The sequence below is a fragment of the Paramisgurnus dabryanus genome, chromosome 19 (genome assembly GCF_030506205.2).
Source record: "Paramisgurnus dabryanus chromosome 19, PD_genome_1.1, whole genome shotgun sequence".
NCBI classification, from domain to species: domain Eukaryota; kingdom Metazoa; phylum Chordata; class Actinopteri; order Cypriniformes; family Cobitidae; genus Paramisgurnus; species Paramisgurnus dabryanus.
This window is the reverse complement of record NC_133355.1, coordinates 20,424,238-20,450,996: the sequence shown is the minus strand read 5'-3', so window position 1 is coordinate 20,450,996 and position 26,759 is coordinate 20,424,238. Positions and strand designations below refer to the sequence as shown.

General features: G+C 40.9%; 1 protein-coding gene across 12 annotated transcripts in view; it reads right to left on the bottom strand.

Annotated features, from left to right (window-relative positions):
* Positions 1 to 26,759, bottom strand: part of macf1a (microtubule actin crosslinking factor 1a) — a 181,465-nt gene that overhangs the window by 53,999 nt on the left and 100,707 nt on the right. For all 12 annotated transcript variants that reach the window (XM_073812743.1, XM_065292458.2, XM_065292460.2 and 9 more), the window contains 29 exons: positions 26,630 to 26,713; positions 26,391 to 26,498; positions 26,203 to 26,301; positions 25,955 to 26,074; positions 25,780 to 25,871; positions 24,950 to 25,085; positions 16,093 to 23,244; positions 15,402 to 15,557; positions 15,095 to 15,310; positions 14,851 to 15,018; positions 14,218 to 14,508; positions 12,228 to 12,377; positions 11,440 to 11,673; positions 11,191 to 11,361; positions 10,350 to 10,691; positions 9,746 to 9,937; positions 9,475 to 9,651; positions 9,219 to 9,333; positions 8,887 to 9,086; positions 8,482 to 8,799; positions 8,225 to 8,391; positions 5,824 to 5,980; positions 5,614 to 5,725; positions 5,074 to 5,136; positions 3,742 to 3,980; positions 3,365 to 3,494; positions 2,594 to 2,793; positions 1,211 to 1,718; positions 126 to 1,120 (listed from right to left, as the gene is read on the bottom strand). In XM_073812743.1, the coding sequence (XP_073668844.1) occupies positions 126 to 1,120; positions 1,211 to 1,718; positions 2,594 to 2,793; positions 3,365 to 3,494; positions 3,742 to 3,980; positions 5,074 to 5,136; positions 5,614 to 5,725; positions 5,824 to 5,980; positions 8,225 to 8,391; positions 8,482 to 8,799; positions 8,887 to 9,086; positions 9,219 to 9,333; positions 9,475 to 9,651; positions 9,746 to 9,937; positions 10,350 to 10,691; positions 11,191 to 11,361; positions 11,440 to 11,673; positions 12,228 to 12,377; positions 14,218 to 14,508; positions 14,851 to 15,018; positions 15,095 to 15,310; positions 15,402 to 15,557; positions 16,093 to 23,244; positions 24,950 to 25,085; positions 25,780 to 25,871; positions 25,955 to 26,074; positions 26,203 to 26,301; positions 26,391 to 26,498; positions 26,630 to 26,713 (13,092 nt within the window). The remainder of the gene's footprint in view (positions 1 to 125; positions 1,121 to 1,210; positions 1,719 to 2,593; positions 2,794 to 3,364; positions 3,495 to 3,741; positions 3,981 to 5,073; positions 5,137 to 5,613; positions 5,726 to 5,823; positions 5,981 to 8,224; positions 8,392 to 8,481; positions 8,800 to 8,886; positions 9,087 to 9,218; positions 9,334 to 9,474; positions 9,652 to 9,745; positions 9,938 to 10,349; positions 10,692 to 11,190; positions 11,362 to 11,439; positions 11,674 to 12,227; positions 12,378 to 14,217; positions 14,509 to 14,850; positions 15,019 to 15,094; positions 15,311 to 15,401; positions 15,558 to 16,092; positions 23,245 to 24,949; positions 25,086 to 25,779; positions 25,872 to 25,954; positions 26,075 to 26,202; positions 26,302 to 26,390; positions 26,499 to 26,629; positions 26,714 to 26,759) is intronic.

The following is a 26,759-nucleotide window of genomic DNA, read 5'->3' as shown; positions in this document are numbered from 1 at the left end:
TCTTACTTCAGCAAACACGTACATGCACAGACATAAACTACGGATGAAGTTATATATAACATCCTGTCTACCAACTCAGTCCTGACACATACCAAAGGCTACTGATCATGTGCAGATTCTCTCACCTTCTCAGTAACTTCTTCAAACTCTCTTTCCGTGTCAAGAGCCTGTTGTAACAGCCGCTGGCCACCGTCTTCGCTGACCCCGGATATCTGTGGTGCATCCTGCACCAGACCCTGAGCCAAATTACGCAGGTAAACCACCTGCGGCTGCACAGAGTTCAACAACTCCTGCTGGCTGCGCAGACGCTCCAGGCTTTTATTGCTGCAGGCTTGTGGTCCTAGCGCCTCTTGTACTTCGATCTGATGCTTGGCGGCCTCCAGTCGTCTTTCCACAGCTTGTCTCCCGTCTTCAAACTCTTTTAACCTGCTTCCCAACTCATCCAGCTGGGCCGTGCGTTCCTGCAATCGCTCGGATAGCCCGTCCACCCTACGGTTAACTTGGGCTTTCTCGTCCCTCACATTCTCTTCACCAGCACATCCCTGCTCAAGCAGCTGATCTGCCGCGGAGTTTAGAGAATCCAAGAGGGGGCGCCGACGATCCAGGTCGAGCTTTAGCTGTCTAGCCTTTTGCAAAGCGTCGTCTAAGGTTGGAGGGTCAAGTGATGGATGGATCTCTGTCTCCCTCGCCTCATATTCTGTTACCATGGGCAGAAGCTCATCGCGATGTTGTCTGTAAAGTTCGGCACGGGATAGCGTCTCTTTAATTCTATTTTGTTTTTCGGTGGTTTGTTGGTTTAAGCCCTCCCAATCTTGCCGTAAGGTGTTTAGTCGAGTCTGTAAGGCTAATCGCTCATTTCCAGCAGGGAGGGATGCCAGAAGAGATGTCCCTTCAGCCTGGATGAGCTCATAGGACCCACGTTGCTGTGCAATGTTTCTTTGGAAATCCTCCTGCTGGACGAGAAGGCTCTTCAGGGCATCAGGTTGGCAAGGTAAGGGTTCAGAAGTAGCAGCTGTGTGATTTCCAACCTGCCCATCCATCCAGCCACGAAGCTCATCAAACATCTGCTGGAATTGTTGAGTGCTGGACAGCGTGGCCTGAAGCTGGGACAAGCCATCAGCTGAGAAGGAGCAGGGAAGGGCATGGTTAATACAATATATACTCACACTTATCTAAAAAGACTTAATACAGCTATAAGTTTCTGACTCACCAGCCCTTTCTTCTAGGCTTTTCAGAGGACCGCTCACACTCTCCAGTCTCTTGTGCAACTCGTCTCGGAGATACGGTTCAGCCACAATCGTGCTAAGCTCTGTACACAGCTTCTCAGCCTGAGCCAGCTGACTCCTCCTTTGCTCCAGCTCCGCACGAATCTCCCCGGTCTCCTGAAGCCTGCGGCGCAACGCCTCAGGCTGGGCACTTAGAGAAGCCTGCGCATCCAGTCTCTCGCCCAGATCGGCCACGCTCTGGGACAGTTCCTTGAGGAGGGCCAGATAACTCTGGCTCGTCCCCTGCGCCTGCTCGATGTGCCGGGAGCGGCCGGTGAGGCGAGATGTGAGGTCTTCCCACTGTTGTGAAATGTCGCCCAACTCCCGTCTCACCTCCTCTAGATCTTTGCCATCACCAGAGTCCTCATCTGCGGATGGGGAGAGGATTCCTTCTGCTGCCTGTCTCAGCTGGTCAAACTGAGGTTGCCTGGTCTCAAACTCACGTAGCATGAACTGATGTGGAGAAAGAGGGTAATAAGTTTGTGAAATTTCTTAAAGGTGGGGTTTAAAGCTATTTTATGCATTCTGACTTATTAACACTGTTAAAGAGATGGATTCTTTATGGTAAACATAGCCAAAGTGTCAAAAACGCAGTTGGACTTTTGGTGGAGTATTTCTGTGCTGAATGCACTTTGCCAAAGTTCGTACAAGTTTCGGAAAGTTTTTTTTTAAACATGAAAGATTCATACGTAACAATCTTGCTTTATTTCTTTTAATCAGTGCAGTAATATCAGTGCAGGAAGTACAGTGGAAGTCCTTATATGGGCACTTTTACCGGTAGCGCATGCACACACCAACTAAGAGCTGACACCAAATCAACAATGCCAAAGAAGTTTTTGTTTGGGAGAGAAATTAAAGCTTGTTCAGCTTCTTAAAGAACCCAGCCTTATGGAAACAATGGATATAGTTTGTTTATCCGGTGTGGCAGCGGAGTTGTGTGGGTGTGTTTGTTTTGAGGCTAGATTTCGTTGAAATTGGGAGGTTCCATCCGGGTCATGAGTCACATGCTGTAAATAAAAGTGTGTTTTGTTGGCAATCTTCGCGCAAGTGCATATAATGTAAACGAAACGTAGTGAATCATAAGATACAGAGATAGTTAGATAATGTTTTGTGTGTGTTGCTTGCTCGGGACTTGCTCCACCCGCAGTACGCCTCCAGGGGCTAAGGCTTATCCGGAAAGAATCTGTACAGATAATCTGTCTTTTATAAATCTGATGAAACTAAAGACTCTTTGGATAAATGAAGGATGTAATACTACTCTATAGGTAAGCAGAAACAGCGTGTGTTATGTGAGCATTAATATTTAAACATTTTGCAAACCACTTTACCTGCACTTGCTGTTTCTGTGTGTTAAGCATGTTGGGGTCGATACTTAGTGGGCCCAGCACACTCATCATCAGCTCCTTCTCTCTCAGCCATGGGCCAAGTTGACCGGCTGCTGATGCAAAACTACCCAGCCTATCAGCACACGCCTCCAATTCAGTCTGCCTCTGTGCTGCGGTCTGATTGGCCTTCTTCCACCGTGAGTCTAGAGAGGAGAACAGTGGGCTTGTTTATATGACATGTCCCAATAACCGGATAGACGCCTCCATGAAACCATACTAACATTACTGCTTTAAAAACCATGACAACACTAAAATTCTATGATGAATCACTCTTAAATCCTAAAGATAACAAGAAGCACAGACCATTATGATACTAGACACAAAACAATCTGGTTTAGTGAACATACAGTATTTCCCGGCAGCAAACGGAGTGCAGAACATTGATGTGCATTTGTTCGGACACACTGGACTTGTTAAGTGTGCCAGACATCTGCATGCTTTCTAAATGATGCACTCTGATTTGGATAAAATTGTTTAAAAATGTTATTAGCAGATGTTCAGGGTATCTGACATGTAAGTTATTTTCTGCTCTCCATTCCCAGTACACAACTCTCGACCCATGACTAACAAATGAATGCATTGTTCTGTGTAGTCCACCATTAAACAGTTACAAAGTAATTGCTGTAGGGACAAAGTCCATTAAACTGAGATATATTTATATCCATTTTATGCAGGGACACCACATTTTAAAGACTGCTCTCCTCATTCACTGACCTAAGTCTTCAAGCTGACGTTTCCATGTCTCTGCTTCGGGAGAATCAGGATTTTCTGTGATTAGCTGCTTTAGGATGTTCTTGAGATCCTCCACTTTCCCAGAATGCTCAGCGAGCTCTAAGATTAAAGCCTGGACGAAGATAACGGCATGTCAATATAATCGCATACTGTATAATGATAGTCAGAGAAAACTACAACTGTTGCATATCTCCTCATCCATCCAATACTGCAGACGACTCTGGACCAGATCTGCACCAAAGCTGCCGACTCTGGCACAGATCTGGTGCGGATCCGGTCCGAAAATGTCTGCTGTCTGGGATGCTACTAATTTAAAAAGTTGAAGAATATACGCCAAAATATCTTATTAAGAAAGTTACCTTGGTCTCTTGGGCCTGAGCACGTACCACCTCTGGCCGGGAGGGTGAGGCGGTCTGGCCTTGGATCAGGCTTTGTTCACGAGGGCCCAGCCACTGGACGAGCGCCTCGGTCCCCTGTCTGGCCTTCTGCCGCAGGTCAAGCGAGGCTTCCTGTTTACACTTTCTCTCCCTTAAGTCACTGCCCAGCTGTTCATACCTGCTGTTCACGTCTGCCACTGACACCTGGATCTCTGTTAGGTCTAAGGGTGAGATAGAAGATATTGTAATGTAAGCTAAATGAGAGCAAGCAGGCCAAATACTTCCTAAATTGTGTCATGTTTGGAATGCATATTATTTTCATTCTTAATGAAAACCTTGTTCTTGTTTTTCTAACCTCCATTACAATTTTGTTTTTTAATAAAGACAGCCTAGATGTAATATTAGCTGGACCCTTTCTAAAGCATTACAGAAAGTGAGGTAACGATTTTATTTAAAGGGACAGTTCACCCAAAATTGAAAATTCTGTCATCATTTAATCACCCTCATGCTGTTTTTAACCTGTATGAGTTTCTTTCGTCTGTTGAACACAAAGATATTTTAATAAGTAATGGTAAGTACACAGATGATGGTACCTCTTGACTTCCATAGTGGAAAAAACAAACAAACACATGGAGGTCAATGGGCACCATCACATGTGTGCTTACCATCATTCATCTTTTTTTTTTGTTAAACAGAATAAAGACATGGTTTAGAGCAACATGAGGGAGAGTAAATGATAGCATTTAATTTTAGTGAACTATCCCTTTATTTTCTAAGTTTATAGATTTGACACGTCTCAGTTATTGAACCATTTTGTGGAAAGTGCCTACACTTCAGAAATATTTACAGAAGCTGATGATTCAGCATTTAAATCATGAATGACTATAGACATAGATAACACCAAGGTCTGAAAGCAAACAAACAGCACAGGACAAGAAGCAATGCAAAGGAAAACATGAAGAGAAAAAAAGATTGAGAAAGACTAGGAGGAGTTTTAATGGGAGGGGAAAAGGCAAGTAAAAGTTGTTAAGAAGTTTAAGGGGGGTGGGGGGTGCATGATTTTTGAAAAACATGTTGGAAAAGGGAGTCAGGCCGAGCTCCAAAACACACTTGTAGCCAATCAGCAGTAAGGGGCGTGTCTACTAACAGACATCATTGCCTGGGTTGCGTATGTGTGGGGCAGATTCTATTGGGGTAGGGGCGTGTTTGTTTAGGTGATTTCAAATACCAACATTCGCCTTCAGAGATCATGCACCCCCCCTTTAATAAGGACTAAAGTGATGCAGAGGGTTAAAGGTGTAGGAGAAAGCTCACCTTTACAGGTGTGAATGCCATTAACACTGCTGGGACTGGAAGCACCATTGAGGTGGGGAACACCTGGGAGAGACACACACACGCTCAGACACTTGCACAGTAATCGACAGACATGCTTGAGCAGTACACACAAACACAATAAGCCAAACAAAATCAACACAAAAATATGCACACAGACTTTATTTGGTACCACACTTTTTTTGGTTATTCATATGCATACCCGTAGTTTTTATTTTTTCTGTATTGAGGAGCTCAGATGCAAAAGCCGCTAAACACCACCATGATATTGCCCAATTGCTCTCTGCACATATTATATGTTCATTAAATACTTTCACTTCAAATCTGCCTAATCCGGGCCTCAGGTCATTCAGAAACACCAGTTTATAGGCAGAATCCATTAAGAGTCTGATGAAAAATGCCTATTTACAAGAAGACATGTCAGAAAGTTTTTGCATCCGAGCTCTTCATGTTCACTACAAGTACTAGACAGACAAACACAGAGCATTGACCCCTGGCCCTTCACATTATTGCCGTTCCTACCAGTCTTGTTCTTTGGGGCTGTTATGTTAATGACAAGGCTCTCCAATTGTGAACCGCTCTTGTTCAACTCTTGAACTTGACTTCCTTGGGTTTCCCATTCTGTGAGCAGATCCTAGGAGGAGAAGACGACGTTAATTTAAGCTCCTTGCTTGCACTATAAACATACACTGAGTGTCTGACTGCTGTAAATAGTGAGAAGTGCAGTCCTACTTTAAGCTGTTGCGCTCTCCTCTGCAGGCTTTCTGTGCTGAGGTTGGGCTCTTTGCATGGTAGCTGCTCTTGCACTGCTTGCACCCACCTGAGGAGGGAGCCAGAGCACGAGCGAAACTGAGCTAACTGCTGTGCACAGCTCTGAATGCAATCGAACCTGTGAAAAGCATAAGACAAGTTAGACGAATACATGACACTTTTCATCAACAGAAAGTTTTATTTTGTTTCTTAATGCATTAGAGGAACAAATCCCATGTAATAAAGCAGGAAGCAGCAGCACCACTGACTTCCATAGTAAAAAAAAATACTATGGAAGACAAGTCAGAGTTTGGTTACAAACATTGCTAAAAATATCTTTCTTTGTGTAACAAAGAAACTCATGCAGGCTTGTAAGGTAGTAAAAAAAGTGAGTAAATGATGACAGAAATTTTATTTTGGGGTGAACTATCCCATTTAAATGGGACATATCATGAAAATCTGACTTTTTCCATGTTTAAGGGCTATAATTGGGTCCCCAGTGCTTCTATTAACCTAGAAAATGTGAAAAAAAGATCAACCCAGTAACTTAGTTTTCGTAAACCATTCTCTGCAAGCATATGAAAAAATAGATCATTGAAATTTGGCTCCCCGTGTGATGTCAGAAGGGGATAACACTGCCCCTTAATATCTAACCACGGCACTGCCATTTAGTACAGAGATCAACTCAACTCAAAAGGACACACCCAAAACGGCACATTTTTGTTCACACCTATGAAACTTCACATATGTACTCTGGGGACACCAAATATTTATTTGACATCTTAAAAAAGTATTGTAAAATGTCCCCTTTAAAACATTAAATAATACATATTTAATAAATATTAAAATAAGAAATACTATTGAAGTCCCTGACGTATGCAACAAATAAAATTAAAATTTATGTGGACACATCCCAAAATGCTATCAAAAAATAAAACAGATTATAGAAAATGAACAGGAAGAAAACAGATAATAATTTTTTTATTAGTATTTATTTTTGAATACTTCCGTGCACTATTTTGCAACGGTTGTTGACAGTGCCATAAAAAATAACCTGAAAAAAAAGAGGTGAAAATCAAAGCTAAAATCTACTGTAAACGAACACAACTAGACATGTTTGGCCAATTATCCCTTCTATTAATAAAGCAACAGAGGAGGTGGCTATTTTAAGTCTATTATGATAGATGAAGAGTTTGTGTGAGAGCAGAACCAGACTCCACTCCAGACTCTTGTGTGGCCAGTGCGCCTCTACTTTTGTTAGGAGTGGTCAGGTTCGAAGGTCACGTCCTAACATGCTACTGTTTACGTTCAGTTTATATTACAATAATCCCACTTCCCACTCCAGGAGATATGTGGAGTCACATGGCTGACTGCTGAATGTTTATTTCTCCGAAATGCCTGCAGCCACTGTGTGCCATCTGAAGAAAAAATGTGTCTGAATGCTTTCCATTATAAACAAAGTGTCAAATTAGGTTAGCATGGTGCTATTTTTATGCCTGAGACATCGTTTTATTAGACTGGCATTTTTGTCACGTCAAAGATCAAGTCAATTAGAGATGGCACGGCATTACATTTCTGGAAAAAACTAAAGCACGTTCAGACATAAACAGTTTTTTAAACTGTGGTTGAAGTACAAATACAAAAATACAAACAAAAATCTGGACTAGATTACAAGAGGTCCCATGAGATATCTTACATTTACATTTATGTGTCAGACTTATTACACGATTTAACTACAGAAGTAGTTGAAACTCTTTGGTTATTTTTGAGCGTGATGCTAATGGTATAATCAAAATCAATGAATTATGCTAAGCACAGATTAAAGTGGTACTGCCAGACCCGGACATTGGCTGAAAGGATTCCAAAATGGTAAAATGTTTAACTCTAGGGAAGCTATATATATATATATATATATATATTTTAAAGTGTCCCTTTTAAGCTACTTTAGAAACATGGTAGTGCAATATGGCAACTTAAGGAAGACCCGCGATGTATGTAGATAAAAAAGCTCATTCTAAGGTAATAAAAACATTATGGTTCATTATGTAAGGTCTTTATGCACCACTGATAATATAGATATTGCATTTTTGTCGAAGGATCCTCCTAAAATTGACACACTGCAGCTTTAAATACCAGCTTGGTCTTCATTCAATGTAAAAAAAAATTCAGTCCGCTTGTTTTCTGGGGATCAAACAAATTATTTAATTTGGGAATGCAACTGCTATGGACATTAACAATATTTCTAAATTTTTTATATTAATGGTTAAACAAAACAGGTTCTTCAGCTCCCCAAATCCTAATATTTGCTCCCTCCTCTGACCTATAGGTCTGGAGAGAGAACTGAAATGTGGAAGATAATTTTTACACAACTCTTTGAACTTACCTCTCGTTGGCATTGCATTCAAGATGTGCAAACTCCTCAGAAATCTCTTTGGTTGTGTCCAGAAGGCTTTGGGCATTGGCAAAAATCCCAGATTGGCTCAGGTCTGAACCAAGCTCCACAAATGACTTTAACTGACCCGATTCTTGTGCAATTTCTGCTTTCACCTCCTTTGATAAGAAAAAGACAATTCAGTTGAAAATATAATCAAAATAAAATACATTTTATATAAGGTCAAAAGCCTTATAATATTCCCCAACCTCTACAGTCTGTCTATAGTCCTCCACACTGCAGTCCGGCTGGCCTACTGGCGTGAGAGCTCTTTCCCGACTCTGCGTGAAGCTGCGGAGGTCTGCGCTCTGGCGCTCAAAGCTCTCCAACTTGGGCAAAAGCGCCCGTAACTCGGTCTCTCTTTCGGCCTGTTTGGCCTGGGCCTCTGTGTAGCGCTGAGTCAAATCCTGCAGTGCCCCCTGCAGGCCACTTGCAGTTGATGCATCTGCGGACTTCAACAGCTTTGATACGGAGTCGAATGTGGCATCTACGCTGCCCTGCCTCGAAAGCAGCTCTTGACGTAGTTTCTGGAGAAAAAGCACCATGTGGTTTTGACATTAGAAAAATGTTAACATGTCTGACAAATAAAATAAGAGAGAATAATAAGAAAATACCTGATTTTGTGTCAGAGCATCCTGAACTGCTTGAGTTGTAGGCTGAACTGGGGCCGAAGATAAAGGCAGGCCATCCAACCATGCCAAAAGTGCTTTAAGCCCCTCTTGAACACTTACTGACTGGGCAACAGCTGTTTGGAGCTGCTCGGCTCTTAGTGAAACTGAATCAGACAGAGTTTCGAATCGCTTCTCCAAAGCATCTAAAACGAGAAAGATTTAAACATATAAGGGATGATGTACAGTCAGTCTCACATTAAAATAAATGAATTGGACTTTTAACCTGAATTGGTTCATTTGCTGAACGAAATTAACTTAAAAAAAGAAAAAATTACCTGTAGTGTTATTAATATCTGCTATTTGAAGAGTAGGGGACTCTTGGCTGTTAACTAGCTCTTTTCCTGCTCTCTTAACCTTTTCTAGTTGTACAGTACGTTCAGCCAACTCATCCTGTAAAAGCAGAGAAGAGATTGCATGATTTTTTTATGGTAAGCGCTTGGGTGATAACTGCCATTTGCATTGTTTATCTATCTGGTGGTCAAACTTTAAGCACGGCAAGTTTTCTACTATTATTCTGCAAAATGATCAAACCTGTACGGTACTGAGTGCACGCTGAAGCGCCTGCGTGTCAGCTTGTTCTCCGCTGGGCTTGAATATACTCTCATTCTTTTCCTGAGCGCTCAGCCAGGAGCCCAAAGATCCAGCCTCATCTTGGTATTGCTGGTATCGGTCCAGGAGACCTGAGAGACGGGTGCCAAGTTCTGAAGACTGAAGAGAGAAGAGTATTTAATATGTCAGTCTGCAAACATTGCATTGCATGTTATGTAAGATTGACAGAAATAGTTTTTCGTGTTGTACCCACTTTGCTATGTAATGAATTATAGCGCTGGGTGGCATCCTGGAGCTTCTCGCTCACTAGTTGCCTAGCGTCCTCAAGAGCGGGATCGGTACTGCTTTCCCTCTCCAGAGCTCCCTGTACGGTGTCCAAAACCTTCTGGCCAGAGATGGTCACAAAGCGCAGGTCTGCCTTGTGACAGATAACATCCTCCGAAAGCTGTAAAACACGGTGAAACAAATGGTCTTTCTCAAATTATAGCACAGGCAAAACACATCAAAGAACAGATGATTTAAACAAGACTGTACATTGTAGCATTTTACAGTAGCTAGCTACTTTGTCACCCACCCTCTCTCCTCATGATATTATGTACCGCTGCATATACTGTTTTAAAGGTGCGCGCAATATGGGACTAGGAGGATCTCTTGACAGAAATGCAATATAATATACAGTAAACAACTATAGATCGCATTTTGTTACTACGTTGTCTCAGAAGATGATGTGTTTGTCCTACAATAGCTTCACTATGCATTTTGAGAAGGAGGGGTGTGCCATTGCTTGCAATTCATCGCTAAGTGCTGCTAGAAGTTTCACAATGAACCTTTAAATACTGTATTAAACAAATTGCTACCTTTTTGTGCTCCTCCATCCTGTCTTTCAAGCCTTTAGCATCAGTTTCACCTTCCCCGAGTGAGCGTAGCTCTTGTTCGCTCTGATCTAGCCATGTTCCCAGGTTCCCGTGCTCTTGTACAAACTTGGCAAGCTCATCTCTGAGGGCATCTGCCCGCCTCAGTCTGTCCTGACAACTCTGAAGCTTCTCCTGATGCTGACTCTGCAGCTGGTCCAGCTTGGCACGCAAGCGCTGCTTTTCTTCCTGTGGCACGCTGGAGTCGGGCTGTTCCAGCAGCGAGCGGACGGATTGGGCCACTTGCTGAAGGTGAGCCTGCTGAGCTTGTAACTGCTGCAGCTCCGTCTGGTGGAACCAACCAGAGACAAAACATCAATGTAGTGAACTTTGACTTTACAACAGATTTCAGAAATAAATAAAAAACGTAACCTGCTGAACTTTAAAACAGACTAAACTTATGCTGCGTTCCAGGCAACCTGTAACCCGTAACTCACGACTTCAAAACCACGACTCACGACTCTGAACTGGGAGTACATCGATCTAGTACGAGTTCACGGGTGGGAAGTCACGGGTTTGACTGCCGTTCCAGTGCACTTTCACCGGTAGAAGGTTGTAAAAACACGAGTTACAGGCTGCCTGGAACGCATAGGGTCGTGAGTCGTGGTTTTGAAGTCGTAACTCACGGGTTTAAAAACCTGCCTGGAACGCAGCATTATTTTGACATTTTTTCAAAGCGGACTTTGAAATCAGATCATACCTTCGAGTAAGATTATTAAAACTGACTCTTGAACTTTAAAATTGACCTTAAAACCATTTGAAACTAGACCAAAATGAAGAATCTTACCTGAAGCATGTCACTATGAGAATTCAGGGCATTTTCTGTTGATACAGATGATGAAGAGTGTGTGACAGTCTCTTCCTTCGACCTCCTCTTCGACTCGTCCAGTGATGACAATTCTCTGAACAGCGTGTCAATTTTTTCTTGTGTTTCCTGCATTTGCTCCTCTGCTTTTGCCTTGCGTCAAAGCAGATGATAGTTATTGTAAAAATTAAATAATACTGATAAATGAAACACATAAGAATAAAAACATACTCTCTGTGTGTTCTGCTGAAGCGTTGTGACGATGGCACTGTCCACCTGGTCAAGCGAGGAGTGGATGGAGTTTGTAAGTGAATTGTGTTGTTCCTTCATTTGTGAAAGAGCGTCCTGTAGTTTGTTCCTCTCTTCAGGACTCAAACTGTCACCCCGTTCAGCCAGAAACTCTTCCACTGAGCGCATAGTCTCCATTAATGCTTCACTTTTGGTCTGAAGGTCTTTCTCCACCTCCTATAGTTATTTGGTACAAAATTGAGGGTTTGTATGAAACATAGGCACTTTGACCTCGGGCGCAGTAATATTGACGAACGTTTGAGCGAGAGGTGGAGTAGTCAGGAGTGATGATGTTACTGCGCTCCGAGGCGAAGTGCTGCAAACTTCTTCCACAATACAATATAGTTCTCATTTTTAACGTTTTATTTTGTGTTACCATACTTACTCGTGTAACTACTCATGTAACAGTCTTTAAATAGGGAAACCATGGAAGTGTTTGGTGGCTTCTAAATTCATCCCTGTTTGGATCCTAAGGAATGAATGGGCTAGGCTAAATGCTAACACATTCACGACAAGCTGTACAAAAATTAAGTGCACGCATTGAAAAAGATAGGTATGTATTAATTCATCTAAGTTGAGGTAAGAAAATATTTCCTTTAAACCTCGTCTGAAAAACTGAGGGTTAACGTATTAAATCGACGGTTCTTCAAGTTTTGCTAAATTAATAATAACTTAGTATTTTAAATATCATAGTTTTCAGAAGCAAACATCAGATGTGTTTTTTATCTCACCTTGAGCTCTTTTTGCTTCTGTTGTAATGTGCTTACATCATCAGTCTCTGCTCCCCTTCTCTGATTGGCCAGGAGGCTGGCAGCACCAGCCAACCACATTGTAAGATTCTCCAGTTTTTGAGAGCATTCTGCCTTTTGCTGCTCCACCACCTACATCCCATCATCAAGAAAAGAGGTTAGAAAAGTAAGAACATCCAAAATATTTCAATCTGCAATTGATCAATTATAATCATAACTAACTATAAGCGACCAAAACACCTATCCCATGATTTCCTTTTAATCCCAACTCTCACAGTACTTATTTTAACTCCATATAATGTACACTGTTGAGCATAATGTGTCCAAAGTCACCACACAAAGCATCCAAACACAACATTCTCTCAATAAGCCCGTAGCAAACAAAAGACCTTAGACAAATAACAAAACATCTCAGTCTGATATTTTCCTCTCTTTCTCTATGACAGAAAAGCAACAAGCACGCTACACAATGAGGCTACTTTTAAATCTTTAGTCTTTTCCAAACGTGTCTTCTCTGGCAAATCTGTAAGAGCAATGCAGACAGGTTAATACAAACGTGTTATGGCCACTCACATGCAGTTAGCAAAATCAAGTTTAAAATGCAAGTGGCAACAAAACAGATTATCAGAAATACTGGCACTGCAAAATTAGCCGAACAAACAGAAAATGTTAGATTTTTATGAGAAAACAACGTGCATGCCATCAGTATTGTGGTCAACTTCTGACATTTTTTTACTTAAAAGGATTAGTCCATTTTCTTAAAAAAATCCAGCTAATTTACTCACCACCATGTCATCCAAAAGTTGATGTCTGTCTTTGTTCAGTCGAGAAGAAATTATGTTTTTTGAGGAAAACATTCCAGGATTTTTCTCATTTTAATGGACTTTAATGGACCCCAACACTTAACAGTTTTAATGCAGTTTAAAAGTGCAGTTTCAAAGGACTCTAAACGATCCCAAACGAGGCATAAGGGTCTTATCTAGTGCAACAATTGTCATTTTTGGCAAGAAAAATAAAAAATATGCACTTTTAAACCACAATTCACGGATGACGTATGCGAAACTACGCCCCAGTGTTTACAAGTGTGGAGAAAGAGGACCGTTCCAATGTTGTTGTATGTTGAATGATACTAATTAATGTCTGTTTGTCAGTTTATTGTTTAAAATGGTCCGCAAATGTGCGTTACATATATGTAACACATGACCTTTCGATGTCATTATGCAATTACATGAGGTTGCGCTGGCGCGTCACAGGACCGGTGGAAGATGAGAAGTTGTGGTTTAAAAGTGCATATTTTTTTATTTTTCCTGCAAAAAATGACAATCGTTTCCCTGATAAGACCCTTATGCCTCGCTTGGGATCATTAAGAGCAGTGGTTCTCAAACTTTTTCAGCATGCAGCCCCCCTTTTGTATGGTGCATTCCTTGGCAGCCCCCCAAAGAAAATGTATGACAAAAAACAGTTCTAAAACTTTACATTTTAACTAAACAAAACATTAAATTATACAATGTGGTGTTGTTGGTTAGTTAGCTTATTTTTTATTTAGGTTGAATTACACAGAATTCATGATAAATTTATGTATTTTATAAAATTTCATAAAACTGGGGCCCCCTGGCACCATCTCCGGCCCCCAGTTTGAGAACCACTGGTTTATAGTCCTTTGAAACTGCAATTTTAAACTGTATTAAAACTGTTAAGTGTTGGGGTCCATAAAAGTCCATTAAAATGAGAAAAATCTTGGAATGTTTTCCTCAAAAAACATAATTTCTTCTCGACTGAACAAAGAAAGACATCAACATTTTGGATGACATGGTGGTGAGTAAATTATTTGGAATTTTTTTAAGAAAATGGACTAATCCTTTAATGCAAGTGGCTAGTGAAGCAATTTAGCATGGTCAAAGTTACAAGCAAAAACAAAACAATTTCTGTTTATAATTTGACAGCGCAAGCAATTATTCATCTTTCTGCAAACCTCTCTATCTCTTGTAGTTTGTCTCTCTTTCTCCAGTTTCTCTTCATTTTCTTTCTGCTCATTTCTTATTCGTTCCTCTTCTCTCAGCAGCTGGGCTGACAGCGCCTCTGCTCTGGCATGAGTGTGACCGACAGCCTGGTGGAAGAGCCTCTGTAACTGCTCCAGGTGTCCAAGAAGATGCCTGCTCTGATCAGGTAACAGATCCTGAGCATGCTCAGAGATAAACACCTGAATATCAAATGCCACAGTGCTGACTTCATTGGATCGGGCTGCTAGAGCATTCTGTAGTTCCTAAAGAGAGAAAAAGAGCATACGAAAATGAGCATGACACACAAAAGGAAAAACAACATGAAGCCATCAATATACAGTATTATTACTATCTTACAGCGTTCGAATTAAGATTATGGGGGTCTCCTAGTTAAGACCCACCCCCCCCCCGGCCAAGCCACCCATCATTAAAGGGTCGCTGTGATTTCACAAAATAAGTTGTGATTCTGGATCAAACTCTAACCATTTTTTTTTTTTTTATAAAAATGGGACCACCCTAATTTATATTTTTGTGGAAGTCATTCAGTGCTTATAGCAGGTCTGGGACCACCCCAGCCCCTGTCAATTCGAACACTGCTTTTTTACCTTGCACAATTGCTGCTTTTTCTTGATCTTATCAGAAATGCTTTTATCTCTTGTCGTCTGCTCATCTACCCCTGTTTCTTCCTCCATTTGAGTCTCAGTCTTCTTAAGCCAGCTGAGAATGTTGTCAACTCGTTCTTTTAGAGATCTCAGCTGATTACTTACAGCTTCCTGCAAGAATATCCAAATGATTTTAAAAAAAATTATTTGCTTCTATCCCAACCTTTCTTTTTAGAATTGTTCTTACTTTTTGTGCATCTCGTTGTACTTGCAATCCCTTCAAAGTATTCTGGGAAAGGTCCACGGCTGCACTGTACGTACGAGATAAACTTCGCTCATCTTTCTCCAGGGCTGTAAGCAACTGAGGTGGTACATCCTGAGGGTTAGACTTCAGGAGATGCTTGGCTGCTTCAGTTTTTTTGTGCACTTCTGGTTCAAGGTCACTAATTTCCAGACAAAGGGTCTGAAATGAAAATGAAATGAAAATTACCCATTGTTGTGCAAGTTTGAAAATTAGTCGACTTTGCAACATGTCGAAGATAACAAGCATTTACCTCTGTCTGTCTGATGATGTCATCTAGTGCAACGAGACTTCGACCAACAGACTGTTGCTGCTGTTGTTTAAGACGCACCTCGATGTGTCTCACCATGGAGAGCAGAGCCACAATCTGTTGGTCATGTTCTAAGCACTCTTGGCGAGCAAGTGAGGACTAAAAGAGAAAAAAAACACTTGTATCCAAAATACAAAAATGACCAATTAAAGGGGACAGAGAATGAAAAACAATTTTTACCTTGTCTTTGTTGAATAATAGTAGTCTACCCACATTCACAAACATACAAAAAGTGCTAGACATGCTAAACATCTCAGTCTCATAGAAATTCCTCTTTTAGAAATGTCAGCCAGAAAACGGCCCAATCGGAAAAACTGATGCTTATGACATCACAGGCATCTAACTGCCCCTCCACTTTAAAATAATTGGCTACATTTTTTGAGTGGCAGCAAAGTCAGCCAATGAGTAATGAGATTGCAAGTTAAGCCAGTAGGGGGAGCCAAATAGGTGCAAAACCACTTGTTTAAAATGCCCCACCCTAATAGAGCTATCTGAGAGAGGTTTTTAGGAAGCTTCTAAGGCATTACAGACCCAAACAAAATTTTTTTTGTCTACATGTCACATCACAGAACAAGGATAAATACTCCGTTCAATCATTCTATGTCACCTTTAAAATGAAAAACGAACTACATACCTTCCTAGATTTTGTAGAGTCCCTGTTCATTTGTTCAGTTACCATCTGAATTTCTTCAGGCGCCCCTTCCACCAAACCCTCTGTATGCTCTTCTACCTCTTCTCTCTTTGTGGTATCAAACTCTGGGATCTCCTCAACAAGAGAAAGTCTAGATATTTTAGATTCTTGGATGGAAGGCTCATATGTGCTTTCTTTGTCTGGTTGAGGCTCACTGTTTACTTTGTCTATTGGTGTTTTGGTCTCTTGTCCTTTGTGAGAAGACACCTCACTTAACAAAAACTCTTCAGAGTCCTTTATTGCCATGATATCAGGGACACTTTTGTAGACTATTGATTTTACATCTTCATGACCATCAGATACCAAAATGTTTGATGATGTCAATTCAGCCATTGTGTCTAAAGACTTTCCATCTTCTGTATATAACGGTTCAATGCTTTCTTCTTCTGCTTTTCTGCCATTTACTTGCCAATCTAAATTCTGGACTGTAATCAGTTTTTGCTGGTCCACAACCTCATCAGAGGTCTTAGTAGACATATGCTGATTTTTCTTATCATCATTTAATTCTGTGTTTGTATGACTGTCGTGTTGAACTTCTTTCTGTTTGTCAAGTTGTGCTTCAACTGTGGAACAAGCACGAGACTCAGACAGAGGTAGTAGTTGCTCTGTCATCTTCAGCATTGGCCTTTGATCCTTCATCTCTTGCCCAGTGTGGTGTAATTTATTATCCTTCTTAATTTTAGGAAGCTTACTGCTTTTCTTTTTTTCAATGGATTCAGCTTTGGGGGCTACTCGTAGTTCTCCACTGCTGGCCACCTGCCGCATTGCTTCTAGTTCTTCAGCAGCTTGTTTTTCACTGACCCCTCGCTCAAACACCTTCCTAAGAATGCTTTCCTTAGCTTTCATCAAAAGTACTTCTTTCTGTGCCTTTGCCTGGTTGACTTTCTCAAGTTGCCTTTCATTTTCATTCGATTGATTGCTTTGAGGTTGGACCTCATGAATCACAGTCTTCTGCTCTTTCTCAACATCCTCATCTCTTTCTCTTGCTCCTTCAACTTCAACAACAACCATTTGCTTAGCTTTTTTACCTTTATGTTTCTTCTTCTTTTTCTTCTCTTGTTCATTACCAAGATCCTTAAGGGTGGCTTCTGGTTCCTGCTCAGGTTTTGCTATAGAAGTTGTGGCACTGTGCTGTATTGGAGTCTTTTCCTTGTGGACTGCATTGTTTGCATTATACTCCCTATGATCAGATTGCTTGGTAGTCTCTGTTCCATTAGCAGATCTAGTAATCTTTAAAGCTATGCCTTGAGCATTCTCATCTCTCCCTGGCACAGATGCCACATTAACACTTGTATGGGTTGTCTCTGACAACTCTTTTTCGGTCACCTTTTCTACTTTATCATCATTTACGTTCTTTTGACCAGCATCTTTTTCACTATCATCAGTATTTGTGAGACATCTCTGTGAAACAATGGTTTGACAGACCTCTTGCGACTTTTCATCACGTTCATTTTCCAATTTAGCTTGCTTACCATTTTTTCCCCTGCCTTTCTTTTTTCCTGTTATATTAGCAGCTCTTGTTGGAGTGGAAGCACATACATCTAATGTAGTCATCAGGTTGTCCTTGTTTTCCTCTATTTCACACTTTGATTCATGTGCTTTTACTTTAAAACTATGCAATTCTGTTTGCTCTGGGGCTTGTTCCCTCTTGTGCAAGTTATCTGTGTTCTCAGGAATAATGGCTTTTGAGATTGCAATTTCGTTTACAGGCTGCCTCTGGATATCTGAATCTCTTTCTGTTCGCTCTACATATGTGATTTTTTCCTTGTGCAAGTAATCTGTGGTGTCTGACAAATTGGTAGTGGAGAGAGCACTTACTTTCTGACTCTGGATCTCTAATTCTGTGGTATGGTCTGGTGAGGGTGGTAAGTTATTATTGGCCACCTCTTGGCATTTGATCCCAGAAATCTCTGGAAAATTGTCAGAGCTTGGCTGAATTGATTTGATATCTTTGGATTTAGGGGGATTTGCCTCCTCAATGGCCTGCTTAAGCCTTTTTTCTGCTTTCGAAGCAAATTCAGTCAGGACTTGAGCTTCAACTTCAGTGTCAGTGCTCTTCTGCATAGTCATTTCATGTGATAAGGTTGCATCAAGAACTTGCTCTCTGTTTTTTAAGTTAGGACTGTGTTCAGAAATGTCAACGCTTGAGGTTACTTCAAGTTCTTCTTTTGTCAGAAGATCAGCAGTTTTAATTTCAGCTTCTGTAAGAGATGGTGTACTTACTACAGGGCTAACCTGCCCTGATGCAACCTGAGGAACAGCAGGACAAGATGTTTCATATGTTAAGGAGACTGGTTTGCTCGCATCTTCATCTACATAAATCTCTGCAGCCATTTCTCTGGAAATAAGTCCACACTGAACTGCCTCAGTAATGCTGCAGACCCTCCGTCCAGTGGCTGGATCAAGCAGCCCCCCTTTCGAGACTTGATTTGTTGCAATACATTTAGCCATGGCTTCATCAACAAAGCCTCTATTGACAGCCTCTGGAAGAGGCAAACGCTTTCCATTGTCAATGTCAATGATACCACCTGTATCTGCTTGACTCTGAAGTACTCTGAGTGCAGGTATGGGATCAACTTTCCCTTTCTTTACTGCTTGCGGTAATGTCATCATTTCATACGTTTGGTTATTTGGAATACCTCTGAATGGTCTTACTTCAAGGAACCTCTGTCCTGTCTCAATGTCAATTTTACCTTGGCTTATCATCTCAGAGTAGGGCACAATACGAGCATTATGAGGGTCCAACAACCCGCTTTTCAGAGTGGGTGAGGTCATAGCTTTGTTTGCGATTTTGTCATCAATAAGGCTTTTGGAAACAGCCTCAGTCAAAGTAAGCCTAGTTTTTGATGCATTATCATAAATGGAACCTGTAGATGCTTGAAGAAGTGTAGCGTCTGGATTCAAACTAAGCTGCTCTTGGCCCCTGAAAGCTCTTTCAAGTTCCTCTAACTTTGGAGTTATGGTGTGACTGATGAGACCCTGATCTTGTGCATCCACAACACTGAGGCGAACACCAGAGCCATGATGTAAAATGCCACCTTCCGCAACCTGTTGGCATAAAATCTGCTGAGCCTCCTCCTCTCTGATCAAACCTGTCTGAAGAGCTTCTTTTAGAGGCACAGCTGTTTTGGTTTTAGGGTCCACCACTCCTTTCATCTGAAGCTGTAATGCCAACTTAGTGTGTGTTGCATCTGGATCTGAACATTTTCCCTGGCATGACTTCTCCAGCGCAAGAAGTTCCTCTTTACTATTCTCCTTAATCAACCCAAGGCTGGCCGCAAGGGTAACTGATACTTTCTTGTCCCTTCGCAGATCAACTATACCTCCAGACACAACCTGGGCTTCAAGAAGATGAGCTGCTGTATCAGCATCCAAAAGGCCTGCCTCAGCAGCATCCTTTATTGAGCAGAGCCGACCATGCTCCACATCTACCACACCGGCTAAAATCCTTTCTGAACAAAGAACACAAGTCATCAGGTCCTCATCCAACAGGCCTTCTTGCATCACATCTTCAAAACTAAGTGACTTGCAAGCATGAGCATCCAGAAAACCACCAAAAAGTTTGGCTTTTGCTGTAAGCCTAATTGCAGTGTGACCTGGAAGCAAACCCTGCACCACAGCTTCATCCAAAAGAACTTTCTGTCCACCAATAGTTACAAGACCATCTTGTTGCAGTTCCATAGCCATATACTCAAGCTTTTCATCATCACTCAGCTCTACTGATGAAGTCTTCATTTTTGATGGGTCATATTGTCCTAATTTTTCTGTTTCATGGAATGAAGATTCAGAATGACCTGGAAGCAAACCCTGCACCACAGCTTCATCCAAAATAACTTTCTGTCCACAAATAGTTACAAGACCATCTTGTTGCAGTTCCATAGCCATATATTCAAGCTTTTCATCATCACTCAGCTCTACTGATGAAGTCTTCATTTTTGATGGGTCATATTGTCCTAATTTTGCTGTTTCATGGAATGAAGATCCAGAATTGCTTTCACTCATTTCAAACACATTTTGATCAGTCATCTCCATAACATTTCCACTTTTCTCTGGTTGTTCCAATTTTAGACTTTCTTTATTTTCAGTTTTATTTAGTGTCAATTTTGCTGTTTCATGGAATGAGGATTGAGAACTGCTTTCACCCATTTCAAACACTTTTTGATCAGTCATCTCCACAACATTTCCACCTTTCTCTGGTTGTTCCATTTTTAGCCTTTCTTTATTTTCAGCTTCATTTAGTGTGGAATTGATACTCTGATTTTGATAATGAGTTCCATTGTCTGATACAGTCTTTAGTAAGGATGGACTTGTATGTGAAGACATTGTAGAAGTTGTACCTGTCTCTGTCAAGGGTGTTCCTTCAACAGACTCAGTATCATAGTCCTTGCAGGTAGTTTTCTTGTGTTCTTCATATCCCCCTACCGACAAAATGTTTACATTACATAAATCCTTCTGTAAAGTCTCAATTAAAGCACTGTCTGTGCCTTTTAAGGGTACAATATCTTCATCTGCTCTTTCTATATTCTCTCTCATATCTGTGTTCTTACAGGGAATTGTATCATTTATAATCATGGGGACTTCATATTCTGCTGATGACAGAATATTTGCATGCAAAACCTCTTCAACTGTGCCTGTCAAAGCTGCAAGATCTACTTCTGCTCTTTCTATAGTCTCTCTCAGTTCAATGTTCTTCCTGGGACTTTGGTCTTCTTTGTCATTGGGCTCTTCACTTTCAGTTAATGACAGAACTTTCTCTTGCCAGTCCACTTTATCTGAAGGGTTTATTAAAGCACTATCTGTGCTTTCCAAGAGAGGAAGACCTTTATTTTCTATTTCTACAGTCTCTCTAATCTTTGTGGATATTTCACCTCCTTTATAATGGAGTTTTTCATCATCTTCCGATGACAGAGCTTTCTCTTGCCAGTTGTCCTTATGTGAAGGGTCTTTAAAGGCACTGCCTGTGTCTGCCATTTTTGATGTTGGAAAATCTTCCACTGCTCTTTCTGTAGATTCTCCTATAACAGTTTTTTTGTTAGACATTTCAGTCTTGGGTTGTTGATACCCTTCTAATGAAAGGACTTTCACTTGGCAAATCTCTTTACGTGACTTTTTCATAGATGCAACATTTGTGCCTGCCAAGGGTGCAAGATCATCGTCCGTTTCCTCTGTAGTCTCTTCCATATCAGTATCCCTAATGGAAAGTTCCTCCCTTTTATTGTTTTGTTTGTCATGTTCTCCTGATGAGAGATCTTTTGCTTGCCACTCTGCTTGATGTGAGGGGTCTCTTAAAGTGCCTGTGCCTACGAAGTGTGGAAGAGCTTCCTCTTCTCTTTCTTCCAACTTAATATCAGTGTTTATTTTGGCAATTTCTTGTTTTTTAATCTTGGGTTCTTCATATTTTTCTGATGACAAAACATTCTCTTGCCAGTCCGATTTAGGGGAATGCTCTTCAATGGCTCTATCTGTTCCTATTAAGGGTACAAGATATTTCTTTACTTTTTCTTCAGTCTCCCTCAATTCAGTGTTAATCTTGACAACTTTATCTTTTTTAATCATAGGTTCTTCCTTCTCCTCTGTTAACATAGCGTTTTCTTCCATACTGCCCTGAAACATGGTCACAAATTTGTTGTCTCCTCTAACTCTAATGTCTTCAGAGTTTTCTTGTTGAACTGGTCTTGTTGCAAGATTTGTAGTTTGAACATTTTCACACAGTATGTCTACCAATTCTGGTTGTAGCAGTATAAGTCTTTCTCCTGAGTGAGCATCTATGTAGCTGTGGGTCATTAAGTTAGTAAGAAGGTGGTTTTGATCCTTCTCATTTGACCTGCTTTCCTCTGTGATAGAAGACTCAAACTGGATGTCTGCATGCGAGGGAGGTGATGATGAAGAGGAGGCAGAGCCCATACACAATCGGTTCATGTAAAAAGAATCCGTCAAATGTGGAAGAACATCTGGAAACTGAGTCTGATTTAGGATATCTACTGCCTGTGCCTCAAGTACCTCCTTAGCTTTATCTAGAGGGATCATCTGCCTACTCTCAGGTAGATACAATGCACCAACAGAATGACGCTTGCTCAACACTTTCAGGGCAAGCTCTCTATTGACAACATGCTGCTGAAACGCCTCACTTACAGAGAGCATATCCCCTGATTCTGGCCACAGTATTGCCCTAAAAGACTGGAGAGACTCCAACACACGTAAGGCAATGCGTGGAGATATAAGGTCTCTTTGTATGGCATCATCTAACTGTAGACGCTCCCGGGTTACTGGATCTATTATTCCTCCTGCTTGCAACTGCCGTGCAATGAGGGTGCATGCTAAGTCCTGATCTATCAGGCCATGCTGCACAGCCTCATTCACAGTCAATCTGTGTCCTGAGCGGGGGTCAGGGATTCCTCCTGCAAACAACTGAGCCTCAAGAAGTCGAATTGTGACGTGTCTGTCAATGAGCCCTTCTTGAACAGCACAGAATATTCCTACCGTTCTGCCAGAGGATAAACACACAGTTCCACTTGGCTTCTGTTTAACTGGAAGCAACAGCAGACCTGTCTCCTCACTGATAACACAACGCTGCTGAAAGTCAACAAGTCTCAGCTTTTCTGCTGTATTTGGATCAATTAGCTCTCGACGGTTAAGACAGGACTGCAACTTATGGAAAAGAGTGTCGGACAGCAATTCCCGCTGCCTTGCATTATCCAGACTGACTAATTCTCCACAAAACTTGAGACAGCCAGTGCTTGCCTGCAATTCAAGTATGCGGAGCCCCACCAGCTCTGTTATGACACCTTCTTCCATAGCAGAAGCTACTGGTAATACTTGACTCTCAGTAAATTGTGCCTTGTTGGCAAGACACAGTGCAGTTTCCAACTCAACCAGTGACTGGTAGGTGATTTTATCAATCAAACCACTGGAAAGACTCTTGTCTAAAGTGAGAATATCAGGGGAATCTGGTTGGAATAGACCACCCATGATCAGTTGTGCCTCCAACAGTACATGACAAGTGTCCTGGTCGATGAGGCCACGTTGTGCTGCCTGAAAGACTGGAAAGGTTTCCATGGTTCCAAGGTCAATTACTCCAATGATGATACCATGGCTCTGTAAAAAGAAATACATGCATAAATATTGGAATATTAAAAATGATTCTAACTTGACTTTGTGGTGCATTTTTATTGACAGTAAATGACGTAAAATAGTGCCCACCACCATAGTAGGAAGAATCTATTAACATGATGCTAATATAAATTCAGTCAAGTTCAAATGTACAAACCAAAATATTTCTACAAATGCAGTAAAAGTGTTACATGCAAAGAAACTATTTGGCGTCATAGTACTGCAGTGTGTAAATATATGCACAAATGGCTAAATTGGCTAAATTACAGTAAATGGCACAAATGCTAAATTACAGTATAGGCCTAAAGAGGAGAAAAACAACAGATTTAAAAGAAAGCTGCTAGGTCAAAAAGCATGCAACGCTAAGATAGAAAGCAAGCACTACTTACCGTTTGGTGGTCCTTAGACGCACACACACTGACAGGCCGAGGGTTCGACAGATTGACACGCAATAGGGTGAGAAGCCGGATGTTAGCGATCTGCATGCCACACTCCAGTTGCCTGATATGCTGCCCGGGACTGACTAAAGCACTATTTTTATACCACTCTTACCTCAGTTTTGTTGATTGAATACTGTCTTACTAATAAATCAAGAACAGTCCTATATTCTGACTACTTTTGTCTTGCTTAAAATTCCAAGATGATGTTTTAAATTCCCTCCCGGCAGCTGTTAGTGATTTTAAAGCAAAATGCTGATTAAGTTTCACACAGAATAACAATATTACAGACATGGACTTAAAACACACAGCGTCTCTCACACACACAGACACACAAACATTTAGCTGTGACCTGGACACACCATGCTCAAACAGTGAGGTGGAGATTTGCATAGCTGGTTTCCTGTGCTCAGTCTACCCCAGTCCCTAGGATCTCTATCTGTTCAAACGGTTTGGTTTTTAAACTTTTACGCATTCAAACACACCGTTGTTCACACAGTACAGTAACTACTACACATAATGACTGATGTATGAATTCATACATCAATGATGCCTGTGGCTGCATGTCAACAAAACGTGGATAAAATCACGTTAAGGCAAATAATGATGCCTACATGTGCCTTAACAAAATGAAATGACTGTGAATAAAATGGAAACTCTTTAAAGAGAAACCCAACGCTTTGCGACTAAAAAAGAAAAACTACAAAGCAAAAGTGGCTTCTTTACACACTAAAGTTGCTATACAAGCGTTTTTTGAGGGCAAAAGCTGCTACTATTCTACTCTGATGAACTGATGAGTTGCATTTAAGCAAATGTGATTAAAATGACAAAGAAGGATGGTGTGGATGATGACATGACATTAGCTAAATGGAAATGATTTCACACCATGCTATTAATCTGTTATAGCTGGTAAGTAAAATGTCTGTGAGGTCTATGAGGATGGTGATGGATGTTAAACCACACGTGACAGGCAACATAAAAGTGATTCACTCACGCATACACACCGCTGAAATATTTCTTTAGCAAACTGACCATAACAAAGATCATTACTTAAAGCAAAGGTGTCAAATCTCAGTCCTGCAAGAAGGAAAATGGACCTAGGGTCTGCAGGACAATGCACCCCCCAGGACTGGGGTTTGACACCTCATATTCAAAGCAATATATTTCAAAAGCATTGCTTGAAGCATGTCGCCGTTGAAGCTTGCTTTGGCCAAGATTAAAAAAGCTGCGACTTCTTGCCGGACTAACTGTACCTTGCGTTCCTCCTCTTTAGCCAGCTGTTGCTCCAGTTGTTGTAACTGGGCAGCAGAGCTGTCACACAGTTGAGTGTAGGTGGCTGTGAGTTCATCCAGTTGGGAGGTCACCTGTGCCCGCTCTTCTGCAGACAACCTGAGGACACATGGGCTGCATTAATAACTATACCGTATGTTCATGCTTATTTAACATTTATTGGGCGTTAGAGGTGGATGCGGTTTTTAAACTGTGGTATGGTCATGAATAATTAAATAATAATTAATTGTTTAAAAAGGATTATTAAAACATAGTAACATTAAATTTGATTTCCCATGTTTTCAATGATCGCATTGCTATACAAACAAGTGAATTTGTGAATAATAACAGCTGCAATATTAATAATACATTATTTTTATTTACAAATACTTCCATGTAAATATAAAAGAGACGACCTGCCTCCCTATTCTATTCTAGTATATAATAGATATTATTTTGTAATAGATATTTATATGTATGTTATACTATATTTCTTATATAATTAAATTTTCTATTTAATTCATATAATATATGTATATACAGTATTTGATAAGTTTCCTATGATTTTCTTTTATTTTCTTGTATAGCTGCTTTGAAACTGCAACATTGTAAAAAGCATTCATTTGAATACAAATTCATTAAACTGCATGGAGACTTTTGTGTGCAGCTTTGTTTGGAAAAAAGACCACCCTAATGCCTTCTGAAAAGTGGTATCTACATACATAGATATCTAAACATACATAGATGTTTTGCCTTGATCAAATGTAGTATCAAAGTTTGAAGGTCATTGTGTCCTGAAGGTAGTAAGACTTACTTGCTGGCCTGCTTTGACATCAGGAAGACTTGTGTGCTTCTTATTGCTTCAGCAACCTCTTCTTTTTTACCTGCCAACTGCTCACTTATGGCCTACAATTGAGACAGATGTTTTCAACGCTATTAAACTACTATACTATTGTCTAGATAGTACCAAAAAATACTTGTAACTTTACCAGCTGTGCAGCAAGTGATGGCTCTGAAGATCTGCCAGCTCGATCCTGCAGACCTTTCGTCCAACCGAGCAGCTCTGAGACCTGCCCGACCCGCGCCTGCTTCTCCTCTTCTACCTCTTTCTGTACCACAAAAGAGAAGCATTTATGTTTAACTTACAAAAATATTAATTAAATGACCCATCATTTTTTTAAAAACATACTTCAAGAACTTAAAAAAGTACGATGCTTAAAAATGTCTGATAACACACCTCTTCCTCTTCCAGTCGCCGTAGTGCATCGCTAATGTACTTTACATGTTGTGTTGTCAGGGTCACTAGAGCTGTGTATCGTGTGCGTAGATCCATAAACTTAAAAAAGCAATGGAAAAATGTTATTATCTATGTTTAGTATCACATTGCAGTATATGTAGAATCAGCCTGGTTTCTTCTATTATTACCTCTTGAGTGATCACATCTGATGAAGAGTGCATCCTTCTCCTTTTCACAGGGGATTTCTGGGTTGATTCTACAAAAGCTCTAAACGTCATAAGCTGAAGTTCATAGTCCTAATTCAGACAGGGAGACAGTGTGTAAACACAAGTATAGGGCAACTGTTTAAAGAGTGTCAGTTTGTATCCCTGATGGATGTCAGAATGACAGTAAGCAGTAGCAGTAGACTCTTCACAGAGTATTTTACCTTAACAGCAGAGCAGTAATGTTTAGATTGCGTCTGGCACTCATCCAGTTTGGTCTGGTTCTGTTCAATCTCAGCCACCAAGGCCTGCAGAAAAACAGATGAAAGTTTATAGTTGAAAATACTAGATTTG